Below are 22485 nucleotides of genomic sequence, written 5' to 3' on the forward strand. Positions count from 1 at the left end.
CGGCACACGGAAATGGCATAATGAAACATCCGCAAAGATGCCCCAAGGACTCCTCACTTCAACCCCCTTCTACAAATGTCCTCCTCTCTCAATCCTTCTTTTTGGAGATGACGGATCTTAACTGAGGGGACCAAGGTTGGCCATTCAAGGGTAGCATCCGTTGTTCACCAACTCAAAAAGGGGAGGTTATCCTAGATACGAAGGAGGGCAGAATAACGGAATTGGAGGGGACCTTGGACGTCTTCTAGTCCAAACCGCTTATCAAGCAAACTCAAGGAGATTTGTGTGTGGAAGATCTGGGTGCAAGTTTTTTCTCCATCTGCGGCTGTTTCACCTCCCCTAATCTCCGTTTTGGATGGGAGGGAAGTTGAAACGTTTTTGATGAAACTTAACATGACAGGGCACCAAGTTGGGGCAGCTTCTTATCTCAAAACGAAAAACAGAGGACGTACCAGCTCTATCCTTCTCCAGGGTTGGCCAGATCCTTCAAAGTTCTGGGTGCCCTCTGAGCTTAGTGGTTTCCTTGCAGTTGTTTCGTTCGGACGTTCCTTGGGTCATGAAATGCCTGCAAGAAAGCCACCAAGCTACAAATATTCTCCTTTATTGGTACACTGTATTGCCAAGCGTATTCGTTCACAGCTGCTTCTGATTGTGTGGATGGGTGAGCGAATACTTTTGAACCTTCAAGGTTCCTTCTTCTCCTGACTCTCTTCCTGAAAGCCCTGGGAATTGAGTGTTGAGGCAGCCTGGTGGCCTTCAGGGACTCCAGGCCAGGAGCTGTCATCCTTCAGAGGCAGAGCACGCGGGCATCCCCCCTGGGCATCTCCACCACCAGCTCTCCAGGTGGACGTGTCTCAGGGGCATCTGCTGGCCTCTCCCTCCGCCTCTCCTGGGCTGGTTCCAGCCATCTCGGCTGGGACCCTCATCAAAGTGGCAGCAGCCACAAGCTGGCCAGGTGCCACCAGCGAGTGAGCGAGCGAGGAGGCATTGTGGCCAGCAAAGGTGTCCTTGGTGTTTTCTTGAACTTCTTGGATGAGAAGCGAAACGTTTGCAAAGGAAACATGAAGAAAGTCCAGCTGCCTTTTGAAAAAGCACCTTTGGGACAGCCTGGATCGATGGACAATCTCCATAGATATTTGGCCTGGGGTTTGTTTCTGGAAGGGCGCAGTGCCAACATCCCCCTTGCATTGCTGTGGCCCTGAGGGGTGGCATCCCTGACCCTCAGCAATTGGGATGGAAGCTCTTTGGGAATGCCAGCAGAGGGCAGAGGGCAGGGGGTGGGCAAAGCCTTCACCCCTTGGCTGAGCTTGGAGCCAGCTAGAAGTAAGGAGAAATTTAGGGAATAGGAGCCAGTGGCCAAGGGTCTGGATTTTGATCCTGTGACCACAGAGATGCTACAACCTTTGCAGGTGTGAAAAATGATCACGCTGTCCTTAACTGTGAACGGTCATTAAAGGAACGGTGCTAAGTCAAGGAGAGACTGTCACTCATCTGAAATGTGCAAAAAGGAACAAAAATGGCTTCCAAAACTGAGCATAGGTTCTCCTGCTTGAGCGTGGGGCTGGACTAGAAGACCCCCAAGGTCCCTTCCAGCTCATTCTGCTCTAATTCTAAGGACTGCCTGTATTTGCCCATCATCACCCTAAAATCTCGGTTGAGGTAGATTTTGCTAAGCTGCCTTCGGGATCTACTGAATCAAACAAAAGACAAAGCCAAAGTGGGGAGGTTGTGTAGGCGATCGCCCGCTGCCCCTTCACAAGGGGGCTTGGAGCCGTTGTGTGCCAACACACACAGACGGCCTCTAATGATTGTCTCCCATGGAGCTGTGACACCACAAAGATCACAATGCCCAGGAAAAGCAGAGCTCTCCGTGTTGTTGTGTTGTGGTGGTGCAGCGCAGTGGTTGATCTACAGGCAGGAGACCCCCATGACCCCCCCCCCCCCCGGTTAGAAGCTGGCATTTGTTGGCTGGGGAAATCGCCCTCGGCTCGAGAGGGTCTCCGGCATTCCTGGACGTTGTGCGGAGATTCCTTTGCAAGGCAGACGGGAGGCGCCTGCAGGGATGAAAATCGGATCAAGAAAGCAGGGAGCCCAGATTGGCACCAGGAGATTTAGTCCCACCAGGGGATGGAGCAGTCTCGTGGCAAGCAGTTCCACTGGTGAATTGTCCCCATTGTTAGGAAGTTTCTCCTTAATTCCAGGTTGCTTCTCTCCTTGATGAGTTTCCATCCATTGTTTCTTGTCCTGCCTTCTTTGGTGCTTTGGAGAATAATTTGACCCCCTCCTCTTCTTTGGGGCAGCCCCTCAAATCCTGCAATGCTGCTATTATGTCACCCCCTAATTCTTTAGCCAGACCCAAAACCTGCAGCTTTCCTTCCCGTGTTTCAGCCTCCAGGCCTTTCGTCCTCTTAGTTGCTCTTCTCCGCACTTTCCCCAAAGTCTCAACCTCTTTCTTTGTAACCGGGTGGCCAAAACCAGATGCAGTTTTCCGGGTGTGGCCTCACCAAGGCCTTATAAAGCGGTACGGAGTGGCAGTTGGTGGTTGGGTGACGTAATTAGCGTTGACTGCAGGTGTGGCTCAGTAGGGGGCACAATGGGGAAGGGGTTAAAGACGATGAGCTTATGGGCGGGAGATCTGGCAGCCCGAGCACCGCACAACAGGCTGAGCTCCTGTCCTCCTAGCAGTTCGATAGCTTGCAAATGCGAGTAGATAAATAGGCACCACTCCAGTGGGAAGGTAACTATGTTCCCTGAGCCACGCTGGCCACAGGGCCATGGAAAGTGGTTTTATGCAATGGTGGCTTCCTTGGGTAAGAAACGGAGATGGGATGGGATGGCCTGGATTCACTTAAGAACCGTCTTCCTAACTGGGGTTGGACTAGAAGACCTCCAAGGTCCCTTCCAACTCTACTATTGTATTGTATCATATAGTATTAACAACGGCAGTGATTCACTTAACAACTGTGGCAAGACAGATTGTAAAAACAGGGAAAATCTCCCTTAGCGACTGTCTTGCTTACCAATGGAAACTCTGATCGTAATTCGAGGACCACCTATGTAACATCCTTGGCCCCTTCTCTCCCTGTAACCCCCCCCCCCCCCAATGCCTCCTAGATGCAAACCTTTGTCTACTCTCAGTGCAGCCTTTCCTGGGTCGGGCTAAGTGACCATGTGGCTCTTTCCCCAGAGGCACCCCTGCTACGAGTGGCCTCTGCCACGGGTGGTCCCAGCCGGATGACGGGGCTGTTTCCCTCTTGCCAGGCTGACCTTTGACCCTTTGGGGATTCCAGGGGAAAAGACCTGGGCAGGATTGGTTTCCCCAGGCCCCTCTGCCTGTGTGTGTGCGCGTTGGTGGGTGGGCATCCCTGACCGGCAGAGGCCGTGGCCTGACCGCTGGCTCTCTTCTCCTCCTCTTCCTCCGCAGAACCCCAGCTGAAAGGGATCGTGACCAGGTTATTCAGCCAGCAGGAATTCTTCCTACAGATGCATCCGGATGGGACGATTGACGGCACCAAGGACGAAAACAGCGACTATAGTGAGTTCCCTCCACCCTCCCAATGCGGCTCAGGGGCTTCGGGGCTCCCTTTTTCCTTTTGAGCAAGGAAGGGGTTAAATGGAAGTGAAAGAAGGAAGGAAGGGGCAGCTGTTGCCCGCAGGAGGCTGGGTGCTCAGGGTCTCCCCATGAAACCAGCCCCTCCCGCAGCCTTATTCTCACTCCTCTTTTTAAAAAAGAGTTCCTTGACTCCCGATGTTAAGAGCAGCAGAGAATACAGGTAATCCCCGTCTTACGACGGCAATTGACTCCAGAATTTGCGTTGCTAAGCGAGACACTTGTTGAGTGAGTTTTGCCTCACGATTTTTCTCACCACCATGAATCCCTGCAGTTGTTAAATCAGGAACACGGCCGTTAAGTGAATCCGGCTTCCCCATTGACTTGGCTGGTCACAAAAGTTCGTTCAAAGGGATCACCTGACCCCGGGACACTGCGACCGTCATAAATACGAGTCAGTTGCCTAGCGTATGAATTTTGACCATGTGACCAGAGGGACGGCTGCCACGGTCGTAAGTGTGAAAATGGTCCCCAAGTCAGTTTTTTCAGTGCCGTTGCAACTTGGAAAATGGTCACTAAATGAACTTTTGTATATCAAGGACTACTTGTAAATCACTCCCTTCTCCAGCAGCCGTGCTGACTCCCTCTGGCCGAGAAGAGAAAAGGGCAGAGAATTCCTGGACCCCCCCAGGCCCCCCTCCCAGCAGGCAGCAGCCGATCGTCCCCAGTTGGGACAGGATGGGATCATCCCTGCCTTCTCTGGGCAGATCTCTGGGTCCTGGCACGGTGGATCCCTCCTGTCGGCTGCTTCTCCATCGAGAAATCCTGGGATGGAATCTCCCACTAGACCCATTGAGTAGGGCTGTAGTATTTTCATTAGGTAACCTCATCAGTGCTAGTAGAAGGGAAGGGGGTTTGCGGAGAGGAGGAGGAGGAGGAGTGCAGGGTCCCGGCTGCTCTCTGGGCCGGGTGGCTTTCTTTCAGGCTTTTCATGACCCAGCTAGGTAACATCCTCAGTCCTAGCACTGACCATGTTACCTAGCTGGGTCATCAAATGTCTACAAGAAATCCACCAAAGATCAGAGAACAACAAGGACTCATTGTTTCTCCTCCTCCTCCTCCTCTTCCTCCTCCTCCTCCTCCTCCTCCTCCTCCTCCTCCTCCTCCTCCTCCTCCTCCTCCTCCTCCTCCTCCTCCTCCTCCTCCTCCTCCTCCTCCTCCTCCTCTTCTTCTTCTTCTTCTTCTTCTTCTTCTTCTTCTTCTTCTTCCTTCTCCTCTCTGCAACCCCTTCTTCATCTACCACTGATGCTGTTATCTACTTTGGCAATGTTATCTACTACCAATAAAACAAGCATAAAACAAACAATGAAACGTCTGCAAGAAAACCACCAAGATCAGAGACCACCAAGGACTCCACAGCCATTGTCCTCCTCCTCCTCCTCCCCTCCTCCTCCTCCTCCTCCTCCTCCTCCTCCTCCTCCTCCTCCTCCTCCTCCTCCTCCCCCCCCTGCTTCTGCTTCTGCTACTTCTCCCCCTCCTCCCCTTCCTCCTCTGATGGCCCAGCAACAGGAGGGAAATTTTCCTCCACCAGCACACCCCTCCCGCCCTCGGCCCCGGCCCTCTCTCTTTGCCTGCCAAAATCCTTCGTTAAGCGGCATTTAATTCTGGTGCCTGCTTAATTGAACTGATTTATGATGAGGTCCAGCTCTTGGGGGCCTTTTCTTTTCCGTCTTTTTATTGCTTTTTGCAGGGCGTTCAGCCTGACAGCCTCCTTGTTAATTATTGATTCTGGGGACTGTTGCGGTTGCATTGGAGGAGGAAGCTGTCGATCAGGGTTTGGCTTTTTCAATGGGGCCTCCAAGCCTGCCTTGACTCCTGGGAAACGGAGGCCTGCAGTTCTCTTAGCAACCTTTCCCAGGTCTGTCCTTGCTTTCTTCTCTGGCCCAGGATCCCCAACGGGCTTTGCGTCCAGCGAGAAATTTCTTTGCTTATTTAGATCCCTTTCTTCTTATTTTTATTTTTTTTACAAATAACTCAAAAGTGACAAACGTATCTGACACACCTTCCTCCTCCTGTTTCCTTGCAACAACAACCCTGTGAGGTGGGTTGGTCTGAGAAGGAGTAACTGGCCCAAAATTGGTTTTCATGCCTGATTTGAAATCAGAGCCTCCTGGTCATTGGTGCAAAGACACCCAATGGGTTTCATGCCTAAGGCGGGACTAGAACTCCCTGTCTCCTGGTGATTGGCCCAAGGTCATCCAGCCAATTTTCATGCCTAAGGCGGGACTAGAACTCCCTGTCTCCTGGTGATTGGCCCAAGGTCATCCAGCCAATTTTCATGCCTAAGGCGGGACTAGAACTCCCTGTCTCCTGGTGATTGGCTCAAAGTCATCCAGCCAATTTTCATGCCTAAGGCGGGACTAGAACTCCCTGTCTCCTAGTGATTGGCCCAAAGTCATCCAGCCAATTTTCATGCCTAAGGCGGGACTAGAACTCCCTGTCTCCTGGTGATTGGCCCAAAGTCATCCAGCCAATTTTCATGCCTCAGGCGGGACTAGAACTCCCTGTCTCCTAGTGATTGGCCCAAAGTCATCCAGCCAATTTTCATGCCTAAGGTGGGACTAGAACTCCCAGTCTCCTAGTGATTGGCCCAAAGTCATCCAGCCAATTCTTACCGGTGTTTTAAAGCTTCTGTGTGTACAGCCCCTGTGTGACGCTCCGCAGAGCAGCTGCAGCATCGCGGAGTGTCGCGGAGGCGCTAGAACGCGTGTGCGCACTGCCCGTGTCCACGAGGACACCGTGAGCCCCCTTCCATCCGTAGCGGTTGGAACAGGATTTGAAACCCACAACTGATGTAGACCACCTTTATTGTCACTTGGAATGTACACCGGTCGGCGTCCATTAAAATGAAATTTCATTGCAACACGACTTTCAAAGGGTCTCCACCTCCAATATACACTACGTGAACATGGACCCCCCTCCCCCAAAGTATGCATGAACCCACATACCCCCATTTTTTAATAAGACCCAGAGAAACCAAGCCTAATTCGGATGTGTCCATGTACATGGCAAGAACAGCAAATCTGGGGATTTTAGCAGACGGCTGGCCAAGGGCAGGGGTCTCCAACCTTCTGCCACCTGACGACTTTAACTCCCAGAATTCCTCAGCCAGGGAAGAAAGCGGTTAGAGTACCTGGTCATCCTGCTAGGAATACTTCGAAACCCCTCTAGGTTGCCCGATCGAAGCAGGGCCTCCAAAAATTAGTATAAGACTCACAAATGTTCCTCTCCACGGAAACCTTTAGTAAAAGGCGAATCTGAGGAGAAACCAGAGTATAACCATAGTTGCTGCCTCTAAACATGGTGGGCTTCAGAAATGGCTTGGAAGCCACAGCATGGACCAAATGCAGCTGCTGGACTGGTGTCTGTCCAGTCTGGCCATTAAGAGGGCCTGTTGAGGGGCTCACCTTGTGAGGGAAGTGGAGCATGGACCTTCCCTCTGAAACCCTCCGTTTCTGCCACCCTTCTTATATTTTGCAAACAAGTTGAAGCAACTTCCTGCTTAACAGGTTTTGGGTCTTTCATTCATCGGATGTCCTTTATTATATGGCTCTTAGTGGTCTGCGAGGAGTTTTTACGGCCATTGCTTTGTTCTTTTTCGCCCATCGCAAATCCCATCCAAACCCCAAAAGTGGGATTGGAGCTATCAATAGTATGGAAGAAATAATGAAAAAAAATAGGAACAGGTGGTAGCCAGAAAGCAAATAGGGAGAATTCTGCCAATTTTATTTGGTTTTAGAAATGTTTTTGTTTTAAAGATACTTGAAGACAAAAATAAAGAAAAAAGAAGAAAGGGAGTTAAAAGAGAATACTTTAAAGATTTGCAAAATATAAAAAACCAGACTGAATTTATAAACTGCAAATCACATTTGACTGGTAAAGATATCGAAATAACCACACAACAGGCTTAGCACTATAAAAACTATTATTTCAATTGTTCTCAAACTTGTGGTTTACAGACCCAGGTGAAGGGGGGGGCACGATGTTGTCAGGGGATCCGTGAAATCTTGAAGAAGTGCTATAATTTGAATCTTGAGTTAAGTCTTGGGGGTCCATGGCCACAAAAGGTATTTAGAGGGGACCTGTGGTGAAGAAAAGGTGGTGAGCCAGTCTCCTGTTTGAGTTATATCAGAGGTTGACAAAAAGGGCCAGTAATATATGAAAATTTCTAATTAATCTAAAACTGTTCATTCTTAATGCTATAGCCAGCCATACAAAATCTAATGTTATAAAACCTTTTCTGGAATGAAACCCGGACTTTGGATGTTCCAGATGGCTCTGTGCATAATTAGAATCCATAAATAATTTCCAAATTCGGTTATAGTTAATACAGTTTTCCACACTTCAAGATATATGGAGTTTAACTCAGAACTGAGAGAAATCATACCGGCTGGGGAATCCTGGGAATTGTAGTCCACCCGTCTCAAAATATTCTGCTGGGGGATTCTGGGAGTTGAAGTCCATCCATATCAAAGCATTCTGGCTGATGGATTCTGGGAGTTGAAGTCCGCCCCCTTAAAGCACACTGGCTGGGGAACTCTGGGAGTTGAAGTCCTCTCATTTAAAAGCATTCTGGTGGGGAATCCTAGTCGTTGAAACCCACTCGCCTTAAAGCATATTGGCTGGGGGATTCTGGGAGCTGAAGTCCACTCATCTCAAAGTAACTTAAGTTTGAAAATCACTGAGTATTGGACTTATTTTTTAAGCTAGAAAATCATTTTTAACACGGCTGTACCTTCCTAAAGCTTAATCTGCTAGTCCTCTAACGAAGAGGTTGAATGTAATAAACATCAAGAAGTGCAGAGTCTTTTAGGGTGCTCCTCCCACACTTTAGAGCAGGTGTCCAACCTTGGCCACTCTGAAGACTTGTGGACTTCAATTCCCAGAATTCCCCAGTCAGCATACTTGAAAATAGTGGACTTCAATTCCCAGAATTCTGGCTAGGGAATCAAGGTGAGAAGCAACTTAGAACTGAGGAGAAATTTATTAATCAGTGGAACAGAAGTTGCCTCCAGACGTTGTAAGTGCTTCATTACTGGAGGTTTTTAAAAAGAGATTGGAGAACCATTTGTCTGAAGGATTTTCTGCCTGAGCAGGGGGTTGGACTAGAAGACCTCAAGGTGCATTCCAACTCGGTTTACTCTGCTCTACTCATTTTCTTCTGTTCTGTTCTGTTCTGTTCTGTTCTGTTTTATTCCTTCCAATTCTTGTTATTCTATGATTAATGGATCTCTCATGACTCTTTGCCTTCTCCTGGTCGTATGTCCCATGAAAGTGTTGAGGTCAGTTCCTGGGGAGCCAAGCTTCCTCTCCTGGGGGGTTGGAAGGGTTTCCTCGTTTTTTTAGCCCCAGACTCATTCCTTTTTCCCCCTCCTTCTCTTCCAGCCCTCTTCAACCTCATCCCAGTGGGGCTTCGTGTGGTGGCCATCCAAGGTGTGAAGGCCGGCCTCTACGTGGCCATGAATGGCGAGGGGTACCTCTACAGCTCCGTAAGTGTCTCTGGGGACATCTCCTTTTGAGGGGGTGGTCTGGGGGGGGATGCCTGGAGGGATTGCATGAGAAGGCGGCTTTATCTGAGAACATTTGTGACATCTGTAGGTTGCAAAGTTGCTTTCAGGAGTGAGAAGTGCCGCGTTTCCCCCCAAATCCCGAGTCTTATATTAATCTTTGCTCCAAAAGGCGCATTAGGTCTTATTTTCAGGGAAATACGGCACAAAATGTGTCCCTCTGGCTGACCATCTTAACTGGGGGCTTATTTGGGGGGTTGGGCATATATTACGAGCATTTGAAAAAAAGCATGCCAGGGCTTATTTTCGGGGAAATACGGTAAGTTGACAGTATTGATTATATGGAGGCTCGACCACTATCTGAGTTAAAAGAGAGCTTGTTGTGGAAACATGGAAAAGGATTGTTATCTTGAGCTGATTTTTCTGTGACGGATGAAGGTTGAGAGGAGACTTTGACTCGCATTATCCAGAGGTCTTGAGAAAGGCAGATTGGGAGACTTGAGAGAAGGGCTGCTGGGGGCTTATACCTGGCCAGGTGTGTGCTGAGGTGCCCCCGAGGGGGCCTTGTACCTGGATGGTGGATGGATCTTAGTTATTTTTTTTGTTTGCAGTTGTCAGGCATCTCTTGGCAACTGACTCATACTTATGACGGTTGCAGCATCCCAAGGTCCTGCGATCCCAAGCAAAGTCAATGGAGAAGCCAGAATTACTTAACGGCCGTATTCCTAACCATTGCAGCAATTCACTTATCAATGGTGGCAGGGAAAGGTCATAAAACGGTGCACAACTCGCTTAACAAACGTCTCGCTTAGCCACAGAAATTTTGGTCATAAGTCAAGGACTACCTCTACTTGCGCGGCCTTCAATGCCTTTGATCGGCTGGAGAGAAGCCGTCTGTCCTGGGTTGCTTTTAATGGTTTCTGGGGGCCCGGGCAGGCATGTTGAGACGGGCAGCCCTCAGTATTTTAATTTCTGAAAACTGGGTCTGCTTTGCTGCAAGCAGATCCTCCCTGCCTTCCTACCACCAAAGTTCAGCTTCCTTTGGGGGAGACAGCGGAAAATGAAATTATTGACTGGAAATAGTTTGGGACATGCAGAGAGTGTGGTTGGAAAGGTGTTTTTTTTAACCCCAAAAAGTTGTTGAGAGTTTGGGAAAACTGCAGGGAAGAGCAACTAAGGTGATTAAAGGCCTAGAGGCTAAAACCCACGAAGGACGGCTGCAGGATTTGGGTCTGGCCAATCTAGAGAGAAGAAGGACCAGGGGGGACATGACATCAGTCTCCCAGTGTTTGAGGGGCTGCCACAAAGAGGAGGGGGTCAACTTATTTGCCAAAGCATGACAAGGAAAGACATAAAGCAATGGATGGAAACTAATCAAGGAGAGAAGCAACCTGGAACTAAGGAGAAACTTGGCAGTGGGGACAATTCACCAGTGGAATGGAAGTGGCCTCCGTAAGTTGTGGGTGCCTCATCACTGGAGGTTTTAAAGAAGGGATTAGAGAACCGTTTGTCTGAAGTGGAGGAGGGTCTTTGTTTGAGCTGTGGGTAGGACTAGAATGTCACGATGTTAAAAAGTTTGCTAGGCCTGAACTGCCTGAATTGACACTCAAGAGTTAAACTAAGAAAGCTTTATTGCGCAGGTCATAAAACAAAAAAAGGGTTCTTATCTGAAAGTGATTTATTGCGCACGCGTTACACATTCCAAAATTCCTCTCTTCTTTGTTCGGCAGCCAACTTTGGCTAACGAAGCTTTTCATTATCAAAATGTAACCAATTAGTTATTTTCTGTTTTATTTTATTATTAAAGTTTGTTTATTAATTAGAATACTTTTAAAGACTTATTTTTCTCAATATCTCAAAAGATATGCAGAAGGGAATCAGCCACGGTTCATCGGTCTCTAACAGGGTGTTTTTTTCCCCTGACACCTTGGTAGCAGAGGTTTGGTTGACAACTTGGTAGCAGAGTTTTGGCTTTTGATGATACCAGCTGAGATGGCTACAATTTATGGCTGTATTTTCCCTTCATGCTATCTAAAGATAACCGACTAAGCCTAATTAGCAATGTCGGAGAAAAAGAAAAAAAAAGAAAAAGAAAGATGGGGCGAGCACAGATGGATCAGCTTCCTCTGACAAGGAGGCTCCCTCGGACACAGAGAAGCAAGATCAAAACGTGCTTCAGGAACAACAAATTCCTTCAGGTGCCGAGCCAAATATGGGAGAAGGAGCTACAGGACGCGACATCCACGAAACGAGGTCAGTGGTTCCTCCTTCTAAAATATCTCCAGGAGATTATGAATTTTTGGGGGCCAAGCCAAAACTTCCCACTCTGCCAGAGCCACTCCATTCCCAGACCCTCGCAGATTATCAAACGATTGATGAATGGCAACTGCCGGCAGAGTTAAAATCCTCCCACGCAGAAAGCAAATTTTATAACATCTCCCCAGATGGTGAGCAAGAAATGCAAAGCTATCTAGATCAAATAGAACTGTTTGAAAAATATGCTAGGGAGGCGAGAGTGTGTTTTGAAGAGATAAGGCGAAGTAGAAGAAGCTCCCCCACTCCCAAAATGTCTGAGGACGCCATCTTGTCTTCTTCAAAACAACAGCCTAAGACACACCCCACAGAGTTCACTGGTCAATTAGAACAAAGAGACATGTACACGTCACCGAGGTCACGTGGTCCCTTTGAGTCGACTGAACTCCCGCATACGTATAGAAAGGAGAGGCAGCCAAGAAGTGAAGCTGCACTGCCATCTGCTGGCGGAAAAAAATTATTACAGCAAAAGATTAAGCAATTGGACCAGATTTTCAGAGATATGTCTATGAGTCCTTTAGAAGCCAAAACTTTGTCTCCAAAGGTTAAGTCTTCAATACCCCCTGGCGGTGTGGAATTCTCCCTAGATGGAAAAAGGCAAAGCCAGAGGCAAATTCGAGGAAGCCAATTTGATGTTGCCACGCAAAGGCCAATGATGCAACCCCAGCATCCCCTGGTTCAACAACCAGCTTTGCAACCAGAGCAACAAATTGTTCCTCAGCAGGTATTCACAGTCACCCCCTTGACTGGTGAGTCCAAATTAAAGGAGTCAGGAGAGAATTATAAAGCCTGGGTCAGTGAAATTGCGCTCTTGCTTCGAAGAGAAGGCACATATTCCATGGTTTTTGATCCTCCCCGTCAACCCTGGACACCTGCAATAAGAAACCTTGAAAACAGAGCTATCACGACTTTACTCATGTCAATGGAAATTGAGATCCAAGGTATCTTTCCACCTGATGCAACTGCCCAAGAAATATGGGCTATTTTGGAAGATTGCTACAGGCCCGTTTCAATTGAATCCTCATGTTTGCTCATGTCTGAGTTCCATGGTTCGAAGTTGAAACCTGGTGAACGAATTGGTGGACATTTGACCAAACTGAAAAGAATGAGAAGTGAATTGAGACAAAATGGCCATGTAATCGATGATATCCAAATGATTAGCATCATCATTAACTCATTGAATTATGAATGGAAAGATGCTGTTGCAAAGATTAACTACGTGCCTATTGCTCAACGCACAGTTAACCACGTTTGCAGACTTTTAGTGGAAGACGAAGCTATCAGGTTAGCTACCCCACATCTGCAACGGCCTCCAGCACCGAAGGCTCCAGCCAGACGTCCCTTCCGAGGAAGAGGCTACGCTCCAAGGATGCCAAAATGCTACACCTGCAACCGTGTGGGACATGACACCCGGGATTGTCCCCAACGAGTTCCAGCTCCCGCCACGTACCAGCCCAGAGGAACAGATTCCAGAGGCAGAGGTAGAGGCGGAAGACAAGGTCGTCGTGGTCCAAGGCGTGATTCACAAGCTCCGCTTGCAACACTGGCCATAACCAACGTTCCACAACCTGATCCAAAGTTCGACAGACGTCTTTTGTGGACTTTAGATAGTGGAGCAGCTGTGCACGTTACCCATAGAAGGGAACTTTTCACAGAGATGGGCGAACCAGAGCCCGAGTATCGAGAACTGTATTCCTTCACCAACCACACTTGCAAGGTTATGGGAAAAGGAACTGTTTACATTGAAGAGCTCGATACACACATCCCTGATGTTTATTACATACCTTCAGCAACCAGTAATTTGCTTAGTCAAAGTCACTTGTCTAGAGAGTTAAAGTTCCAGGTTCACCACCTCGAAAAAGCAAGTTACTTAGTTAAAGATGGTGATATTGTTGCTGAAACCATGCTGATTGGTGGTGTTTATTACTTAAAGCCAAAGCCTAAAGGGCAAGCACAGGCAAGTATGCAAACTCCAAAAAGGCACAACGCAAACCCAGAGAGAGTTGTCCCAGAGAGAGAAAGCGTTACTGTGCCAAAGGCTCCTAAAGCCAACAAACAAAGAAAACAGAAACAGATTGCTCAAAGCAAGCCTGAGGGTCCTCATGAAACTGTTAATGTTGAGAATTCACTAACTGGTAAACCTTTGCATTCCAGGTGTATTCACAAGTGGCACAGAAGATTGGGGCATGCCAGTTTCCGTGTTCTTAGAAAGATGCCGGAGTTCGCAAAAGGTTTGGATCTAAAGGGGTGTAAGGTGTTTTTGGATTGTGCCGTTTGCAAAAAGGCTAAATCCAAGGCGGCTGCAATTCCCAAACACGCTACACGCCGGTCAACACGCATTTTTGATTTGGTAAACACTGACATAGTGGGTCCTTTCCCACCAACACTTGGTGGCAGAAAGTATTTTTTAACAATTGTAGATAATCATTCTAGATATGGATTTGTATATCCTATGAGAGAGAAATCTGAGACCTTTCAGATCTTTAAAGACTTTGCAGCGTTTGTTTCTACACAATACCAAGTTCGCATCGCCAGAATCCAAAGTGACCGTGGTGCAGAATTCATGTCTCAGCGTTTCCAGGACTGGATGCGTAAGAATGGAATTCTTCATCAGACATCTGCTCCATATACACCGGCTCATAACGGAGTCGTAGAAAGAAGACAAGGGGTTCTACAAACCATGATGCGTTGTCTTCTAGAAGATGCCAATCTCAGTAACGCATACTGGGGTGAAGCAATCAAATATGCAAATTACATTGTCAACCGTACTTGGAGCAGTGTAATCAATCAAACTCCTTTCTACATGCTGTATGGCTACAAGCCTGATCTCAAGAACCTCCACATTTTTGGTTCATATGCTATGGTGAACACTCCCTTAAGTCAAAGAAGAAAGGGAGGTACAGTAGCAAAGAGACTGAGATTTATGGGTATTGATGATAATTCAAAATGGTACAAATTCATTGATACTAAACATGTGATTGTCATTTCACAATCTGCTAATTTTGAGGAAGACATTGACTGGTCCAGGATTCATTCCAATGATCCTGAAGTTTATTTTCCTAGAGATGGTGTTCCAGATGCCACGCAGCCTGATGACAATTCGCAGGCAGATATTCCTTCTACCAGTTCTTCACAACCTGATGTTCCGTCTTCTCAAGCCGCGGATGCTGATGCTAGCGACGAACGTGAGGACGAGGATGATGATGAAGAAGAAGAAGAAGACTGGTCTGTTGTTCCTAGACGCTCCAAGAGGGCCACAAAAGGAATCCCTCCACAACGTTATTCATGGCAACTGACAAAAACACCAGTACCTTTGATTTGCAACGTTACTCTTCCTCCAGAGACATTCACACAAATCAAACAGCTTCCTGATTCAGAACAAGACAAATGGTATGATGCAATGCAGGATGAAATGGACAGTTTGAAGAAACTTAATGTATTCACACCTGCAAAACCTCCAGCAAACAAGAAAGTCATTGGCACCCGATGGGTCTACAGAATCAAGAAGAAACCGAATGGTGAGTCCTTATACAAAGCCAGACTGGTAGCTCAGGGTTTCGCTCAACGTTATCCTGAGGACTACACAAACACTTACTCACCAACAGTCAGAACTGAAAGTGTAAAAATTGCCTTAACCACTGCAACTATTCTTGGTTTAGAAGTTTTCCAATTTGATGTGGACACAGCTTATCTACATGCAGACCTAGATGAAGAGATCTACGTGAGAAGCCCTCCAGGATTCCGAAAGCAAGAAGGGGATACCTGGTTCCTGAACAAAAGTCTTTATGGTCTGAAACAGTCAGGTTTAATGTGGTATTTATGTCTTACTGACAAACTAAATTCAATGGGCTTTATTAAGTCCGAAACTGATGAATGCGTGTTCATAAAAAGATCTAACAATGCATATGAGATAATTCTTGTTTATGTTGATGATATTGTTTATATTGGTCCAAATAAGAAAATGAGTGAGATTTTTGCTAAAAGTTTGCAGAGATACTTCACACTAAAATCTTTAGGACACATTAGCACTTATTTAGGTGTTCAAATTGAAAAGACACAGAAGGGGTTTAGTCTTTCACAAGAGGAGAAAATTGACCACATTCTACATCATTGCAACATGAAAGATGCTAGCACAACAAAGACACCCATGCAAACAGATTTTCACAACTTAACACATGAACCAAGTCCTGAGTTCGAGGATCAAACACTCTATCGTTCAGTCATTGGTTCACTATTATACATTAGTAGTTGGACCAGACCTGACATCGCACTTAGTGTTAATCTTTTATCACGACACGTAGGTAAGGCAACACAATTTCATTGGTCATGCATTAAGAAGTTGTTGAAATACCTAAAACACACTAAGCACATGAAGTTATTGCTAGAACCAACACACACTGATCAACCAAAGTTGATTTGTTTTGCCGACGCCGACTGGGTGAGCGACAAGAAGTCACGCAAAAGCACTTCTGGTTACATGATGTTCCTAAATGGTTGTCCTGTTTACTGGCAAGTGAGAAAACAGAGTTTTGTTTCATGTTCATCTACTGAAGCTGAATATGCTTGTGTTTCAGATGCTTGTAATTCTCTAACGTGGTTTGATGCTTTGATCACAGATATCTGGACACGTCCGATTCGACCAATCACCGTGATGGAAGATAATGTATCTGTTGTTTATATTTCTGAGTCACATTTCACAGGTTCTAGGTCCAGACACATTGACATTCGTTATCAAAACACAAAGCAATTAGTTAAGCAAGGTTTTGTTAAATTGCAATATGTTTCTACACATGATCAGATTGCAGACATGCTTAACAAACCACTTGCCGCAAATCAACACGAATATCTGCGAAAGAAGATGTGCCTTAATTGATGATTTGATGACGTCAGCCCAGACTAGCAAAAGAAGGGGTGTCACGATGTTAAAAAGTTTGCTAGGCCTGAACTGCCTGAATTGACACTCAAGAGTTAAACTAAGAAAGCTTTATTGCGCAGGTCATAAAACAAAAAAAGGGTTCTTATCTGAAAGTGATTTATTGCGCACGCGTTACACATTCCAAAATTCCTCTCTTCTTTGTTCGGCAGCCAACTTTGGCTAACGAAGCTTTTCATTATCAAAATGTAACCAATTAGTTATTTTCTGTTTTATTTTATTATTAAAGTTTGTTTATTAATTAGAATACTTTTAAAGACTTATTTTTCTCAATATCTCAAAAGATATGCAGAAGGGAATCAGCCACGGTTCATCGGTCTCTAACAGGGTGTTTTTTTCCCCTGACATAGAAGACCTCCAGGGTCCCTTCCAGCTCTATTCCGATTGAAGTCTCTGTCGGGACAGAGGGGATTCAGGCTGCAAAGCAGAAACCTTATTAGCTCTGGATTGCACTTCAGAGCGGGCGTGTTTATGCGGAAGTTGCTTTTTATGGGGGCGGGTGGTTTTTTCACCCCCAGAAGCTCTAAATAATGTGTGTGTGTGTGTGTGTGTGTGTGTGTGTGTGTGTTCCTCTCTTTTAAATAGCTGCTGGTCCCAGGGGAGAGTTTGCATCTCCCTTCTTAGCTTATGCTCCTTTTATTCTGCTGCATCGCTTTGCATGAAAATAAACATCAGCCGGGAAAGGAAGGGAGGGGCAGTGGGTTTGGGAGGGGGGAGGGGGGAGGGAGGCAGCTGCAGCTCAGCCAAAGATTCTCCCATCTCTTGGTTGTGTCAGACCAGCTTTGCCAAGGAGGAGGGGTGCAGATTCACCCCTGTGGTGAGTTCCTGGATTGTCCTCCCCGTCAGGAAATTCCTCCTTGGTCCCTTCTCTCCGCAATGAGTTTCCACCTGGGCTGTTGGACAGACTGGCTGGCGGGGGAAGGCGGCAACTGCCGGGCGCCAGGAGAGATCCTGGATGGCTTCCCCGAGATTTTGGCAGGAGAGGCCTCCTCTGTTCCCCTTGGAAAGCAACATCTTGAGCAAGGGAAGAGGCTCCTGTCTGGGCTCTGGCCCCTTCCCCCAGCCTCCCCTCCCACGGCAGCTCCTTGGACCCCAGTGGAGGCCAAGCTGTCCTTATAAAGCCTTCTCCACTTTACAGTGGGTGGATTTCAATCCCCCAAAAACCCCAAGTGGCCACCTGGCCATTCGAAGGTTGGACTTCAACTCCCAGAATCCTTCAGCCAACTATCTTTGGCCACTTCCCGATGGGTGGATTTCAACTCCCAGAATTCTGAGAGTTGGAAGTCCTCAAGTCTTAAAGTCACCAAGTTTGGAGACCCAAAATTTATCTTACTGAGACATTTGTTAAGTGGGTTTTCCCCCATTTTACAACTTTTCTTGCCCCAGTTGTTAAGTGAGTCATTGCAGTCTTTAAATGAATCCAGATTCCCCACTGACTTTGCTGTGACCCCGGAATGCTGCCACCGTCATAAAAGTGAGTCAATTGTCTGACTTTTTTATCACACAACCACGGGGATGCTGCAAGTGTGAAAAACGGTCCTGTGTCATTTTTTTCAGAGCCTTTTAGAACTTCAAACGGTCACTAAATGAATGGTTGTAAGCCAAGGACGGCCTGTGCTGAAAGCAATGCAAGTATTTCTATAGATCATTTTCCTTCTTCCCTCGTTGGCCTCACTGAAGAGCCGGTCAGCCAATGAATGTGGACCAATAAATAAGAGTACGGTTAAATTGAAAATCACGGACGCCCTCCCACCCCCTGCAAATCCCCCTTGAAGTAAAACGTGGGAGGGTCTTGTTCAGATTGTGGAGAGACCCCGTGGCACTCTGTGTATTCCCAGGGGCCCTGTCGGTTAAGAGTTGATGAAAAGGATCAGGGGGTGATTCTAAATCGGCTCTTCCTGTTATTCCCCCTTTTATCCTTACTGAAAAAACATTTCCCTTTCCTTAGGATGATGGATCCACCGACAGGCTCTTTTTACGGGTGGGTGGATGGGTGGGAGTCTCAAGATATTATTCCTTGTCCAATTTGGGCAGAGTCTGGAGAGGGCAGGCAGGGGCGATGCCCAATTGGAGTGGGGGTGGGCTGCCTTTCCTCCCCTCCCTTTGAACGGGCAGGAAACAAACCTTTCCGGGGACGTTAATTGCTGCAGTGAAGCTCTGTGGATGAGGAGGCTCACAACTCTGCAGTCTGCCAAGCAGTCTCCTCCCCCCCCCCCCCCCGGGGTTCAGTTTGAGAAGTGCTGTACAGTCTGGTAATTGGTGATGGAGAGATAGAATTTTCTGCTGTAATTGTGCTACGCTTCCCAACACCAACACCGCCGACTTTGCAACTCCGAATGTCAAAACCACACAAAAGCCCCCCCCTCCCCCCGTCCAGGCCCGAAAACTCCTCCCTCCCCTCCTCCCCTTTTCCTCCAAGATAATAAAGACGAGATAGCGGAGTGGCTGCTTGCAGGGAGCTGCTCTTGCCAACATCTCTTGCAGCAAAAAAAAACCACCCCAGATTCCGGTTGGCCCTGAAAGATGAATCCGCTGATTACCCAAGAAGCTGATCTCAATCCACTTTATCGGGAGAAACGCCCGGGAGAGCCCACGCCACAATAAATCTCCTTGGCCTGAAGGTGCCACGGGGCGTTTTCTCCGAGTCTGCCTATCGATTGGTGTGGAAGGGGGAGGAGGACATCAGCGGCCCCAGGAGACCCCGGGGACCTCTTAGGCGCCCAGTCAGGCCCCAAGGCTGCTTTTTCAAGAGGCAACTGGACTTTTTTTGGGGGGGGGGTTCCTTGGAGACATTTTGCATCTCATCAGAGCTGAAGAAGCTTCTTGGAGGAGAAGCGAAGCGTCTTCAAAAGGGAAAACAAGAAAGTCCAGTTGTCTCTTGACATTTGGGACATTCTCCGTATGTTTTAGCCTCCAGTCCCCTCATCCTCTCGGTTGCTCTTCTCTGCCCACTTTCTGGAGTTTTAGCATCGCTTTTCTGTCGTGATGACCAGAACCGGATACAGAGGGTCTCGACAGTCAGTCTGCTGTGCCTGTTGGGTCTCCCCTTCCCCTTTTAAGGAGCGAGAAGCACCTCCTGGAAGGAATCTCGGTTTTCATCCTTGGAGAGTTTTGTTGTGTAGGAGCAAACAAGGGTTGAGCTGCTGAGATTTGCAGAATAACCAAGGCGGGATAAACGTAGTGGCAGTGTCGTATGGAACTGAGGTGGCCTTGGGTGGGATTTCAGACTGTGGGAGAAGAGACCAGGGATAAATCCCCACTTAACTGCAGAGTCCACTGGCTGGTCTGGGCTTTTGGTTGCTGCTGTGGTTATGGTTGTGGTGATGTGGAATTTGCAAATGAGACGGAAGAAAGAAAAACAGACGGCTGGCCATGAAACCAAGGAAAATTGAAGGTTGCCTGAACTTGTGGGGCAGAGTTGTTGAACATGGGAGGCCGTCGTGATCGATTGAACGTCACAAAGTCCTCATGGGGAATCGTTGAGGGTCGGGCAGCACACAAACTTTGGGAATAGTAGCTGGAGTCCCCTTTGCTGTTTCCACTGTGTGTGAAATGAGGGTTAATGTCAGGGGTTCCAAACAGCATCCAAAAGTAAATCAGAGTCTGAGGCAAAGGATTCCCCCAATTGATGAATAGAGCCATGTTGGCACATCTGGGGAAACCCGAATCTGAAAGCTTCCCGGTTTTCCCCACCCAGTTGAAAGTTCAAGATCTTGTCCCCCACACCCCCAAGTCCACCCCACGGTCCAATCATCCACTGCCACAAAGTCAGATTCCACCCATCCAATTCCAGTCAGGTGCAGAGGTGCAGAGACAAAGGATGACCTTGGCTTTCTAGAAAGAATGTTGTTATGGCTACATAGCATCCAACTCCGTACAATCCCCCCTCCCATTTTCCCACCATAGAAAATGCATAGTGGAATAATAGAAAGTGCGGCAGGCCGAAGATCGAAAAGAGAAGATGGCTGCAGGCCTGACACAGACTCCATAGGAAGGGAATAGCTAAATGTTGTGTTCCAGTGAATTATGGTTATGGGAGAATGAATGTCACCTTAATTCAGAAAACCCCAGTTTGGTTTAGTGGTTAAGGTGCCAGGCTAGAAAGCAGGAGATGGAGAGTTCTAGTCCTGCCTTGGGTATAATAGCCGGTCAGGTGACTTTGAGCCAATCCCTACGAGACTCTAGTCCCGCCTTAGGGCTGAAAACTGAGCGGCTTTGGGCCAATCATCAGGAGTCTGTGCATTCTAATCCCGCTTTGTGCATGAAAGCCGGCTGGGTGACTTTGGGCCAATCACCAGGAGACGGAGAGTTCTAGTCCCGCCTTAGGCATGAAAACCAGCTGGATGACTTTGGGCCAGTCCTTCTCGCTCAGCCTACCTCACAGGGTTGTTGTTGTTGTGGAGAAAATAGGAGGAGGAAGATGGGTTGAATGTGCTCTCAGCCTTGAGTTAAGCATAACAAAGGAGGGCTGCATATAAATAGATAAATGAATAATAAATAAATAATAAATAAATAAATAATAAATAAACAAACAAACAAACAAACAAACAAATATTCCTTAGGAACAATTGTGATCCAGGGGGTAAACTCTGATTCTGTGACGTGGGTGGCTGGATTTAAATGAGAAGAGGGTGGAACAATCAGCATTTTTTAAGGAAAAGATTTGCTTGCATCAGATATGCTGGTTTCATCATCATCCACATTTAAAAGTAAATAAAGGGAGATATAACTCGTCATAGTGGATGATGGGAGGTGCTGATTATAGGACAGATAGCAGGTAGCCCTCAACTTACAACAGTTCGTTTAGTGACCGTTGAAAGGCACTGAAAAAAGTGACATGACCCTTTTTTATACTTGTGACCGTTGCAGCACCGTATCACTAACTGAACAACTGCAGTGGTTCGCTTAACGTCCGTGACAAGAAAGGTCGTAAAATGGGACAAAGCTTGCTTATCAACTGTCTCACTTGGCAACAGAAATTTGGGGCTTAACTGGGGTCGTAAGTTAAGGATGACCAATATTAATCACCAAGAAAAAATAATTAGAAAGAAAAGTGTTGTGAGCAGGTAGGAAACAACACAGCTGTAGTGAAAAGGTTGTGAGCGGAGAGATTTTAAAAGGTGGGCTGCTTTGCTTCTGCTCTAGATGGGCAGCTTAACAGATTGCAGAATAACGGAGTGGGAAGGGATCTTAGAGGTGGTCTAGTCCAACCCCCTGCTCAACAGGAGACACTATACAATTTCAGACAAATGGCAGTCCAGCCCCTTCTTAAAGACCTCCAGTGATGGAGCATATACAACTTCCCTTCCACTGATCAATTGTTCTCACTGTCAGGAAATTTCTCCTCAGTTCTAAGTTGCTTCTCTCCTTGATTAGTTTCCACCCATTATTTATTTATTATTATTTATTCACATTTCTAAACCGCCCCCTCTCCCAAAAAGGGACTCGGGGCGGTGTACAGTCCACAATAAATCACAGATAAAATACAAATATAAATAGGGCTATAAATATATGTATGTATGTATGTGGAGGAGGTTAAAATTAAGAGTCCTGTACAGAAGAATAAATAAATATGAGGCTAAAAGCCCTAAAAACAATTAAAACTAAAACATTACCCTTAAAATAACCAGATGAGAATATACTACCAGGAGTTCATAGATGTAACATTTATAATCATGCCAGGCCAGCTAGTCGGAACAGGTGAGTCCATAGTTGCTTCTTGTTCTGTCCTCAGGTGCCTTGGAGAATAGTTTGACTCCCTCTTCTTTGTGGCAACCTCTGAGATATTGAAAGATTGCCATCATGTCTCCCCTGGTCCTTCTTTTCATTAAACTAGACCTACCCAGTTCCTGCAACCGTTCTTCATGTGTTTTAGTCTCCAGTCCCCTAATCATCTTTCTTGCTCTTCTCTGCACTCTTTCTAGAGTCTCCTCATCTTTTTTATAGTGTGGTGACCAAAACTAGATGCAGCATTCTCACAGTATTCTGCAGGGTGTGTGTGTGTGTGTGTGTGTGTGTGTGTGTGTGCGTGTAAAGGCTGGATTTGTGCATGAGAGGTGGAAGAATGATATCCCAAAGGAAAGGCGAACAAGACTGAATGCCAAATCTGGGGAGGGGGGGTG

The 22485-nt window shown here is 47.0% G+C and overlaps 1 protein-coding gene across 3 annotated transcripts in view; it reads left to right on the forward strand.

The window, feature by feature from the left end:
- Positions 1-22485, forward strand: part of FGF12 (fibroblast growth factor 12) — a 162802-nt gene that overhangs the window by 104262 nt on the left and 36055 nt on the right. For all 3 annotated transcript variants that reach the window (XM_081955546.1, XM_081955547.1, XM_081955545.1), the window contains 2 exons: positions 3425-3535; positions 8996-9099. In XM_081955546.1, coding sequence (XP_081811672.1) covers positions 3425-3535; positions 8996-9099 — 215 coding nt within the window. The remainder of the gene's footprint in view (positions 1-3424; positions 3536-8995; positions 9100-22485) is intronic.

Source organism: Natrix helvetica (assembly GCF_964273705.1).
Source record: "Natrix helvetica genome assembly, chromosome: 5".
Taxonomy (NCBI): domain Eukaryota; kingdom Metazoa; phylum Chordata; class Lepidosauria; order Squamata; family Natricidae; genus Natrix; species Natrix helvetica.